The 12,180-nt window shown below is 42.5% G+C and overlaps 1 protein-coding gene across 4 annotated transcripts in view; it reads left to right on the top strand.

Moving 5' to 3' along the window:
* The first annotated feature begins 534 nt into the window (after positions 1 to 534).
* LOC116743801 (zinc finger protein 677-like) overlaps positions 535 to 12,180 on the top strand; it is a 132,096-nt gene continuing 120,450 nt past the window's right edge. For 2 of the 4 annotated variants that reach the window (XM_032612809.1, XM_032612808.1), the window contains exons 1-3: positions 560 to 702; positions 5,843 to 5,934; positions 7,311 to 7,437. In XM_032612809.1, coding sequence (XP_032468700.1) covers positions 5,920 to 5,934; positions 7,311 to 7,437 — 142 coding nt within the window. In that variant the 5' untranslated portion in view covers positions 560 to 702; positions 5,843 to 5,919. Of the gene's footprint in view, positions 703 to 5,842; positions 5,935 to 7,310; positions 7,438 to 12,180 lie in introns of all 4 variants that reach the window. The other 2 variants (XR_004346899.1, XR_004346900.1) reach the window with 2 other exon arrangements.

Below are 12,180 nucleotides of genomic sequence, written 5' to 3'. Positions count from 1 at the left end.
GCACTCCTTGCTTAATTATATGGCTTAAATTAAATTCTAATTGCAGGAGGCGTTCCTGGATCCAACTATCTCCCCACATCGACTCCGAATCCAGGTCCGGGTTCCCAGACCGCAGAGTCCGCCTCGTCTCTCTCTCAGGACCCGGCACCCCTTTGCAAAAACGATTTTTGACTAAACTCGTTTTCAACTACTTAAAACGTAAACATCTTAGCTTTCAACAAGTGGCCTCTCAACTCTAAGTTTTCCCCTTAAGTTGTTTGAAACATCGACTTAAAACAGGCAAGGAGCAGGCCGGCTCCGCGGCACAGGAAAGAAATTCAAAGTGATCCAAACTCGGAAAGAAAACATGCCCTTAGGGAGCTGCCGAGGGGCGCTCCGTCCGCCCCGGCTCCGCCCCTGCCCCGCCCCGGCGCGGCTCCGCCCCGCCCCCCCGCGATCCCCGCCTACGCCTGGCCACCATTCACGCCCCTTTCCGAAGGAGCTCCGCCTAGGCCCCGCCCCCAGCATTCCCCGAAAGAAGCGCGCACGCGCAGTATCTCGCAGACCGGAAGAGGATAGCTTGGGGCTAAGGTCGGGTCGGCGTCTGTGAGTTTTCGTCTTTTTGAGTTTAAACCTGAGCGTCTCAGTCCACAGTCCTATACGCCTGGAGTTTTGGGGTTGCTACGGACGTTAACATTCCTGCACCCGTGCCTCTTACCTTCGGTAAGTTCTGGCGTCCCGGTGAGAGTTCCCGAAGACTGACCGCTTCGCTGCTGGGTTGGGGGTCCGCGTTCATTTTCGGTTAAAATATTTCCGAGGCCTTCCCCGCCCATGGATTTTGGGCCTTCGGGCCATTAGACCCGCCTGCCGCGTTGTTGTCCTGTAAAACCCTTCACTGACCACTCCTCCCGCCCCGCGCTGTTCAGCGTCATGGCAGATGGACTTTTGAGATAGATTCAAACACTTTGCGCGTCTCCCTTCATCCTCGTCCCTCTTGGCCCATAGAGGCCTGGCTTTCTCCCTGGCCCTGGGATTCAGCAGACCCCACCGCCTTCCTGGGAACCTCCCCCCGTCCCCCCGCCCCCCTTAATAAGAAGCCCAGTGTCTCGGAAGAGCACACTTTTCAGAAGGATGGGATTTAGGACTGAAGAACTCGGGGTGCCCCAAGAGCAAGTCACCTCCCCCGCGCGGGGATCTGGTGCTTTGCGGAAGTGATGATTGCAAAGGGGAGACCAGGAAAGCGGCCGGACAAGGGAGTGAGGATGATCAGGAGAAAGAGAGACAGAGAGAGAATGAAGAGAAATAGAAAAGTGAGAGGGAGAATAAGATCAATGGGGCGGCGCATAAAGAAAAGGCAAAAATAGAGGATCTGGGAAGGACTTGAAGAGAGACAAAGTGAAAGGGAATAACTCGGCAAAGTAGCAAGAGGAGAAAAGAAAATAGAAACACAGAGGAAAGGGAGGAGCTCCAGCCACGAAGGTCAAGGCACTTCAGACAGAGTGGTTAGGAGAAAAACAGTTGTGGGAGCTGAGTGGAGGGACAGAACGAGGGCTTAGGGTTGGCAGAGTGAGAAACAGCGCTGAGAGAACCTAGCCAGCTAGGGATGCAGTGAGGCGGAGCAGGGGTGGTGTAATAGGAAAGAATGTAATGGAGAGCAGAGGGAACACAGAAATGCGGGGAGAAAAAGGCAGACATATCTAGAGATTGGGAACAGACTGGGGAGAAGGAGAAACTGAAGTTGAAATAGGTTTCAAGCCTTGTGCAAAACAAGTGTAAGGAAAGGAATAGAGAAAAGGGGAGAAAGAGCAGCGAGAGTGAGAGAGGAAACACAGAAAAGGAGAACGATGGAGAGAAACAAGGAAAGGGAGACATAAACAGATTAACAGAAATACAGAGTAGAGTGAAAGAAGGAGAACCTGATTTTGCGTGAGTGGTGACTTGATGGGATATAGCTAAGGTGTGATATATTGCCTTGTGGCTTTGTAATATATTTAGTTTAAAATTTGCTTAATTGTTTTAATTTTACAGATGAGAATGAGAGTTGCAAAACTCCTGTTTATAAGGCTTGTGCATTTTATAATTATTCGCCTCACAGTGTAGCTTCCATTTGCAGCCCTTTACTCTGACAACGAGGGGAGACTTGTCTGTGAGTTGTGCGTTGCCATCTTTGCTTGGAATGGTGTGAGGGAGGTGAGCCGGGACAAGAAATTACTGAATCCGTTACTACGTGGTGTTTTTTTAAGGGAATATTAAAACCGTTGCTTTTTCTTCTTTTAAATGGACATACATTTTTGCACCCCTCTTACATTTAATTCATTCTTTTAAAAAGCGTGTTGAGGTAAATTTTAGTATACCGAATTCCCCTTTCTCTGTAAATAATCATCAGCTTCTGAAATAAGCTTCGGTGACATGTGATAACCAGCTGTCATCATCCTATTCTAAATATTAGGTAGTCTCAATTAAAAAAAAAATTTGACCCCAGAAGTCATTAGATTAAAAAAAAAAGTCCCAAATTGTTTTCCCTTTTGAATATATTGTGTCTAGTTCAGATTATAAAGACTGCATTCTTTCTACCCTTTGTCATATGTTGAAACATTGTGTAGTACTTAGTAAATAATTTTAGACTGTTTCAATATATACTTGGTAAGGGTGTCTAGCATCTTAATGGTTAGAACTTAGTTTAGTGAGTTAGTCTAATATTCAGCAGCCTCTTTTGTCCCCTTTGTGTGATTTATTGAATTAGTGAGCTGTGAGCTACAAAGTAGATGTTCTGCTCAAGTCCCTGTTGTCCATTCTGTGAAAATAATGAGGTATGGGCTGGATCGACTTGAAACTTTGTTCTAACAGAGCCCATCTGTTCATGGTAAAGAAATTTGCACTGATCCTATTTCCATAGCTAACCCTCTTTAAAAGTTTCAGCACCAAAATCTGTGTTCATCATTTTATATTTCTTCAGTGTTTCACTGTGATTTTCTGCAAAAGAGGGAGTAAATGCTTGGGATCAATGTGATTAAAACCACAAAAGAGGTGTCTTTTGCTCAGGTGTATTAAACATGATCCTGGAATTTTTCAAAGGAGAATGAGATGATAAGGACAAACTGCTCACTGTCTCTTCTAGGCCACCCTTTCAAAATTCAGTGACATGCAGTTCTCACTCAGCTCAGATGTTCTCAAGGTAACTTCCCTTCTGGGCCTCAGTGAACCTACCTACAACACAGAGGTGATGAACAAGATCAGGATTGCTGAATGACAGCGATCCCTAAAATGATTGACAATATTGTATGGATATCTATGTGGCATTTTTCTGCAAGAGGGTATCCATTGTAATTATAAGCTTAAAAGAGTGCCAGGCCAACAACGATGATGAAAACTACTAGGAAAGATACAGGGCTCAGAGACAGAGTCTGTCTCAGAATTCTGTCTCTGCATCGGAAGTAAATCTGAAGTTAGACCATTTCAGTACCTGGCATTAACCCCTCTGCTGGCTTCCCATTGCCTTTGGGACAAAATCCAGGCTCCTGGATGTGACACCAGAGAGCACAGGCAACAAAGGAAAAAATAGTTAAATGGGCCTCATCAAAATAAAAAAACTTTGTGCATCAAAGAACACTATCAACAGAGTGAAAAGGCGACCCACAGAATAAGAGGAAAATTCTGCAAATCATATATCTGGTAAAGAATTATTATCTAGAATACATAAAGAACTACCACTGAAAAACAAAGTTGAAAAAGAGCAAAACACTTGAATAGACATTTCTCCAAAGAAGATATACAGATGGCCAATAAGCTCATGAAAAGATGCCCAATATCACCAATCGTAAGGGAAATGCAAATCAAAACCACAGTGAGGTACTACTTTACACCCATTGGGATGGCTGTTATCAAAAGAAACTGAAAATAACAAGTGTTGGAGAGAATGTGGAGAATTGAAACCTTTGTGCATTGTTTACAAGGATAAAATGATATAGAAGCTGTGGAAAACAGTGGTAATTTCCTCAAAAAATTAAACATAGAATTACCGTGTGATCCAGCAATTGCACTTCTGGACATATACCCGCATCACAGGGACTCCACCAAAAAGATTGCTATGGCAGAAAGAAATCTCACCCTTTTTTATAGCCAAGCAGACACAACCCATTATGTACATGTTCTCAAGATAAACAGTGATTAGTCCTCAAGCAAGAGGACATGATGGCACCATTTGTCAAACATAGTTCATCAGCTTTTGCTTCCAGCTGTTGCTGGAACCCCATGCAATCAAGCTTTCCCATCTACCATCCCACATTCCTTGTCAGAGGCTGTAATGTCCTCCCTGTTTCTAAACCCACTGGTTAATTCACAGTCTTTGTCTTGTCCTATCAGCAACTGTTGATCACTCCCTCTTCCGTTAAACACTTTTTTCTTTTTTTTCTCATGGCTTGCAGGACATCCCAGTATTTAAAGATAAACTTAAACTACCATTTTAAGTCTGGCCATCTGTTTCAATTTTCTTTTCTCCTTGCTCACTTTTCATTTTCTTCTCCTGGTTTTGCCTCAACCCCTGGTCGCTGATGGGGGCAGGGCCCCAAGCTCCATCTGGGACCTTTTCTCTGGCCGCACTCAGTGACTTTCCACATCATCCTATCTTATGGCTTTAGACACCCTGACATCTCCCAGTTCCACATCTCCTTCTCAGACCTCAGCCCTGAACTCCAGACTCCTGTTGTCCAGCGGTACCCTTCACATCCCTGCTGGCGCGTCTCACAGGCATCTTCTTGCCACACCGTGCAGACATTAGCTCCTGGACCCTACAGCCCTGCACATTTCCGTTAAGAGCTGTGGCATACCTCCTGGGGCCAGTGTGACCATCTTGGCTGCTTTTCAAATATACAGGATATTATATTATTCATATGTGTTTTAACTTGAGATACAAAAGAATTAGATGTTAAGGTGGATGAGACAATACATAGTTTCCAAAATTCACTTGGGATGGGGTAGAAAAATGTCTGAAGACCACGGGCCTTGCTGATCTGCTTCCTGCAGTACTTGTGTGACATCATCTCCTGCTTGTTTCCTCCCTTCTCACTGAGATTGAGCCACACAGATGTCTCTGCTTTTCCCGGAGTCAGGGTCACCGCTGCCTCAGGGATTCCTAGAACTCTTTGACCCCTCAAATGCAAGTGGTGAACCTCCTCCCCCAGATCTTTGTTCTGATAACACACCTGCCCCCATTCTCAGTGGGACCTTTTCTGAGTCTCTCATTTAACTTTACAGCCACACTCCTCCCCCCGCCCTAGCCTGTAATGCCTGCTCTGTGTGTTTCTCTCTGCTCCTTCCCCTTCCACTGTCCAGATACAGGGGCAGGGCCCGAGGAGAGAGCAGGGCCACAGAGTGGGAGGTGTGCTGGGGTTGACCCCTCTGAATGAAGCTCAACCCTGACTTTCCGTTAGATTGCCGAGCCATTTTCAGATACCTCTTTTGTGCCCAGTTCCCGTAGAGTTTTCTTCTAGGTCATGGCTGACTAAGTAGTCTCAGGTGATCGAATCTGTATCCAGCCCTGAGCACTAGGGCTCTGGCTCATCTGTTTCTGAGGACTGAGACCAGCCCTTAAACTAGAGGGGTGGAGGGGGTGCTGTCCTCTGCATGGCCTTCGGTCAGGACTGGGTCTCTGACCTGAAGGGGAGGGTCAGTCCTTCCTAGGTCCCCACTGCTGCAGCTTGTGTGTGGCTTAACCAGGAGGGGAGTGAGTTCTGAAGAAAGGGGTCAAAAACCTTACAGCAGAGGACCGTCTGTTCCACATGCTGAGGTCCTCCCTGTGTGTGGTTGTGGTACAGGAAGGGGGTGTGTCGATTCCAAGCATTAAACAGCATCTTTTGACACTCAGGATTGACATCTCAGGGCTCACCTTGCCTGAGAAAGAAGCCCTGAAGAGGAAGAAGAGGAAAGGACAAGGAGTCAGGAATGACTCTTTCTCAGGTAAAATCATATTCTTAGTTTACTGTTCAGTCCTCTCTGTCGTGAAATGCCATTTGGACTTGATAATCTCTCACTCTCAAGTATCCTGCCTGACAGGTTTGCTTGGACTCGCCCCTTGGCCGCTTGGACACGGCCTTCCTTCAATCTTCTCTCATCGCCACACAGATTCTCTTCTGTATTTTTACACACTCTATGTATTTATGGAGATCAAAGTTAAGTTTTCTGATGTATTTTTTCTCAATTTTTGCAGTGTTTTTTAATAACCAGGCTACTATAGAATAATGTTGACAATCTTAATTAAATTTAGTACAATTTAGACATGTTCATTGTACCAAAAATGCTGAAATACACAAGTAAAAAATAAAAGAAAATGAAGGTGTATTTTTAAAATGTCATTTTAGACACTACCGCTTTTATCTCAGTTAACTTTGGTGTGTATGTTTATAGGGCACCCACTTGTGTATGTGAGCAGGAACCCATGGTGTGTATAAACAACACCATCGTTTCATAAATAAGTCTTATATTTATTTTAACTTTGAAAGTGTGTCTTACATGCTTTCCACGTCCTTAAGTTTTCTCCTACCGTGCCATGTTAATGAGTTAAGAGCAGTAAGGACAGTGCTCATTGTATGTACGCATGTGTGTGTACGTGTATATGTATTGACCTTTCAGCCAGTTCCGTGTTTTCAGCCTTGAACTTGTTTCAGGTTTTCTCAGTTAGGAAACAACTGTGTCATCGTACTTTTAATGTCATATCTGATACTTAAATGTATGATGCTGTAGGTTCTGTTCTAAAGCTGGACCACCTGGTTCAGGTGATGGCTGCCATTTATTAGCTGTTGAATAACAGAGTTGGGTCCTCTGTAAGGTGGGAATAAATCGGATGCTATGTTGTTATATGAGTTAATACTTATAAAACATTTGGAGTAACGCTTACTGTATGGTAACTTTTGGTTGTTACTGTAATTATCATTATCCCATTTTTTCAGTTCTCACCTTTCTTTAAAGCTACTGTGGACTTTGTCATCCCTAAAGACATTACTGTACCTCATCTGGAAGTTAGTTATCATTTGGAGTATAATGTCTGGAACCTGTGTATAGACAACGCTTTGTTGAATTTTTTTCATTTGTGTATATATATATATTTTTTTTTGCATGCAATTTTAAATTCCTCAGTAATTTAGTAGATTTGATATTCTCTGATAGAAAAGTGTAATAAAGCAAAATTAGGGATATATTGTTCAAGATTCTCTTTGTGGCACTATCAGGACACTCACTTCTATCTAATTGATGCTGGCACCTCTCTCCACTTCCCATTTTCTGTGAAGATAAGTACTCTCCTCATGGCCCCTTGGTGAAATGTGTTTTCATTTCAGGCACTGTTGACATTCAGGGATGTGGCCATAGAATTCTCTCAGGAGGAGTGGGAATGCCTGGACCCTGCTCAGAGGGCCTTGTACAGGGACGTGATGTTGGAGAACTACAGGAACCTGGTCTCCCTGGGTGAGGATAGTTTCCCTCCAGAAATTGGGATCTGCCCTCGGGTGTCTTTGCATTTATCTTGAGTCTCTTGGGAACCCCTGCCTTGTTCACTTACGGTTGAAGCCACGTTGATTCAGAAATGAGGGGCTTTATAATGGAGTGTCTGGAATTTAAACCTCCTCTTTCTTCAGCTGATCTGTCCACGACATGCTAGGTGGTGGTGGTTCTGGAAGTTGAGTAAGCACAAAATCTTATGGCGAAATTTTAAGCCATCTGCCCGCTTTTACTTCTGTACTATTGGTTTAGTAGTTCTTGGAAGAAAGCTACATATCTGTATATTTAAAATATCCTTTAAGCATTTGGAAGAAGACCGTCATTGAACAAATTTGTGAAATACTATTCTATCCCATCTGTATTGTCCTTTTCAGCTGGGCAAAGGGCTGGAATTATATTACGGAAAAGGCACAGCACATCATTCACCTTTTTTCACGTAAGCAGGAGTCTGTCTTTCTGAGGTGAATATTATTTTCATCTTGGAGCAGGGGAGAGAGCCCTGGCCTCTGAAGAGTGAGGTGAAAATAGAGAGAAAAGAAAAAATCAGGTGGGCGGGAATGTATCAACGATACGAACATACGGAAGAACTCAGACGGCAAAGAGGCGGCTACTTCATCAAATGTTTTTTAGGAAATTCTTCCTAAATGTGAGAGGTCTTTGGGAAGACAGAAGTTTATTGCTGTGAGCTCTCGAAGGAAATTGTACTTCCCCTCCTCTTATTCATGTGTCTTAAAAGTTTCCTCCCGTCCCAGTTGCATTCCATCTCATTGCAAAGACAAAGGCAAAGTCTTTATCCTGACTCACAACTTTCTGTTACCTGCCGTCTGTGACTGTTTCTGTATTTGGACTTTGGGGGACCAGCCTCTCATTCTAGACTCAGTTCTCAGTCCACACACATCAAGCTGAGGTCTCCCTTGTCCCGGCTCCTCTCCTTCTCTAGCTTCCATCCCCATTTCACATACATGAGAGATCTTCTTTTGGGGATGGGGGACACGGGCTGCTCATCCATTGCATCTGGGGCCCCAGGCGAGTACAGGGGCCTGTCTCAAGCCCTCTGTGCCCCTTCAGGTGCCTCAGACGTTTCTTCGTTTCTGCTTTTGCCTTTAGGAGCATGTATCATGGGACTAGCATGAATCTTTTGAGATTGTTCCTCAGCAGTATTGTAAAGACAGTGGGCAGAGAGAACCTTTCTTTGATCCCCAGTCCTTCGGGGGGGGGGCATATCTCAGGCACATTTTGGGGGTTGTAGGCAGACCCCAGGGCCCATTTCAACATCCCACAAAATCTGAATCCCTTGCTTTACTCTCGTATCTTTTATTTTTCTCTCTCTTGCAGTGCCTACTTAGTATGCAAATGTGGAAAAACTTGGGCTCTACCTGATTTCCATGTTTTTTTGAGTGTGTGTGATTTTGCCTCTGAAACTTGCTTCTGAAATACACCTACTTGGTGTCTGAAATGTTATTCTCTGTTTTCTGCTGTGATAACCCACCCTTTAGGTGCTGGAGAAGCTCTAGTGAACTCTCCCACGAGGAGTTTCACTGGGTAAAATTCTGAGTGGAGAATGCTTTGATTTAGATGTTACAGTATCATCCTGCTTCATGGGCAAGTGCCCTCTGAAGTAACTGAGTAGAGTGGTCAGCATGTTCCAGGATGCTGAGATAGAAAGTATCATGAGAGCCTGACACAAATGGTTCCAGTTGTCCTCCTGGGTTTTGTGGATCATCACAAAAGTGTCTCTGAAGGGCAGTGTGGCAATGTTGATTAAGTACACTAACGATCATCCTGTTTGATTTGGGGTTGTCTCAGGTACAGGGATTTATTCTAGGGAGAAAATTGCAAGTTCATAACCACATATCAGTGAGACCGTTGGCCAAACTGTTGTTCTTGCAACAGTGTTCATTGCATGTGTATGCCATTGTTTATTGTTCAAAAAAGTATGATTAGCATTCATTCCCTGCTAGGCAGTTTCTCAGCATTTTCCTCTGTCCCCAGTCCCTGGCAACTGCCAGCCTGCATTCTGTCTCTGTGGATTTATCTATTCTGTGTATATCATATCTTTTGCAATATTGTCTTGACTGTTCAGGGCCCTTTGCGGTTCCGTATGAATTTCATCATCTTTTCCATTTTTCCAGGAAATGTTCTTGGAATTTTGATAGTGTTTACATAGAATCTATAGACCATATTGGTAAATATTATCATAAATATGGAGTGTCTTCCCATTTATTTAGGTCTTCTTTAATTTCTATCAACAATGTTTTTTTTAATTTTTATTGGAGTATAGTTGACTTACAGTGTTGTGTTAGTTTCAGATGTACAGCAGAGTGAATCTGTTACACATATACAGATATCCACTCTTTTTTAGATTCTTTTCCCATATAGGCCATTACAGAGTATTGAGTAGAGTTCCCTGTGCTATACAGTAGGTCCTTAATAGTTATCTATATCAGCAATGTTTTGTAGTTTTCAGTCTATATGTCTTTCATCTCCTTGCTTAAATTCATTCCTAGGTAGTTTATTCTTTGGATATTATTGTAAGTGGAATTATTTAAAAAAATTTTTTTCAAATTGTTCATTGTTGATGTATAGAAACAGCTGATTTTCATATGTAGATACTGTATCCTGCAACTTGGCTGACATCGTTTCTAAGACTAGTAGGTCTTGTTTGTGTGTGTGTGCGTATTTTATGGAATTTTCGTGATACAGGATTGTGTCATCTCATGGAGATAATTTTCCTTTTTATTCTCCAATTTATATACTTTTAATTTCTTTTTCTTGCCTAATTGCTCTGGGTAGACCTTCCAGTACAACACTGAATAGCTGGATAGCAGTGGTGAAAGTGGGCATCATGTCTTATTTCTTATTTTAGGTGGAAAGCTTTTATTATTTCATCATTGACTGTGTATGATATTAGCTGTGAGTTTTTCATAAATGATCTTTATCAGGTTGAGGAAGTTCACTTTCTGTATGCTGGCTGTTTTCATCATGACGGTTTCTGGATTTTTTTCAAATATCTATTCTGTATACAATGAGATGATTATGGAGGTTCCCCCCCTTCCTACTATTGATGTGGGCTATTATATTGATAGATTTCCATATGTTGAACCAACTACCCTTGAATTCTTGGAACAAGGCTGCCTTTTTTATGATATATAATCTTAATATGCTATGTATTCAGTTGGCTAGTATTTTGTTGAGGATTTTTCATCTATATTCATAAAATATGTTGGTCTGTACTATCTTTTCTTGAGCTGTTTTTGTCTGGCTTTGGTATCAGAATAATGCTGGCCTCATAGAATGAATTAAGAAATGTTCTCTCTTTTCAGACTTGTGGTTGCCAAGGGGGAGGAGAGGTAGGGGAGGGATGGACTGGGAGTTTGGGATTAGCAGATGCAAACTATTATATATAGAATGGATAAACAACAAGGTCCTCCTGTATAGCACAGGGCACTATATTCAATATCCTGTAATTAATCATAATGGAAAAGGAAAAAAAAAGAAGTGTTCTCTCTTTTATTTATTATAGGGCAGGTCTAGTCGTAAGAAAATCCATCAATTTTGGTTTATCTTGGAAGTCATAATTTCTCCCTCATTTTTAAAAGACAGTTTTTCTAGAGATAGAATTGGCTGACAGTTTTTTTTCCTCTGTCAACACTTCAAATACGTCATCCACTGTTTCTGGACTCCATGGTTTTGGCAAGAAATCAGCTTTTAATCTTACTGAGTATCTTTTGTATATGACAAATACCTACCTTCTCCCTTGCTGCATTTAAGATTCTCTCCTACCCTCTGTCTTTTTTTTTTTTTTTTTTTGCGGTACGCGGGCCTCTCACCGTTGTGGCCTCTCCCGCTGCGGAGCACAGGCTCCGGACGCGCAGGCTCAGCGGCCATGGCTCACGGGCCCCGCCGCTCCGCAGCATGTGGGATCTTCCCGGACCGGGGCACGAACCCGTGTCCCCTGCATCGGCAGGCGGGCCCTCAACCACTGCGCCACCAGGGAAGCCCCCACCCTCTGTCTTTTAACAGATTGATTATAATTTGTTATCGTGTGATTCTCTTTGAGTTTTCCTACATGCGGTTCATTCAGTTTTTAGATTTGCAGGTTCATGTCTTTACTCACATTTAAGAAATTTTTGACCATATTCTGATATTCCTTCTGCCTTCTTTCTCATTCTCTTTGGGACTCCCATTATTCGTATGTTCGTCCACTGATGGTATCTACAGGTCTCTGAGGCTCTGTTCATTTATATTCAGTCTTTCTTTATTTCTGCTCCTTAGACTAGCTAATTCTGACGGATCTACCTATAAGTTTGCTGATACTCCCTTTTGCCTAATCAAATCTGGTGCTGAACCTCTCTAGGAAATTTTTCATTTTGATAAATTTACCTTTCAGCCCCAGAATTTCTGTTTAGTTTCTTTTTATAATCTCTATCATTTTATTGATATTCTCTATTTGTTTAAACACTGTTTTCCTTACTTTCATTAATTCTGTGTCCATCATTCCCTTTAGCTTAATTAGTTGATTTTAAGTGTTTGTTGTTTAAGTCCAAAGTTTAGGCTCCATTATGGACAATTTATGCTATTTATTTATTCATTTTTCTGTATGGGTTATATTGGTACTTTATTGTTACTTTGCCTGCTTTGTAACCTTTTGTTTAACAAATGGGATATTTTGAGTATGTTGAAACCTTGGAAATCATAATCCACTCCTCC

This window comes from Phocoena sinus, chromosome 19, assembly GCF_008692025.1.
Source record: "Phocoena sinus isolate mPhoSin1 chromosome 19, mPhoSin1.pri, whole genome shotgun sequence".
Classification (NCBI taxonomy): Eukaryota; Metazoa; Chordata; class Mammalia; order Artiodactyla; family Phocoenidae; genus Phocoena; species Phocoena sinus.
This window is presented reverse-complemented; position numbering and strand designations above follow the sequence as displayed.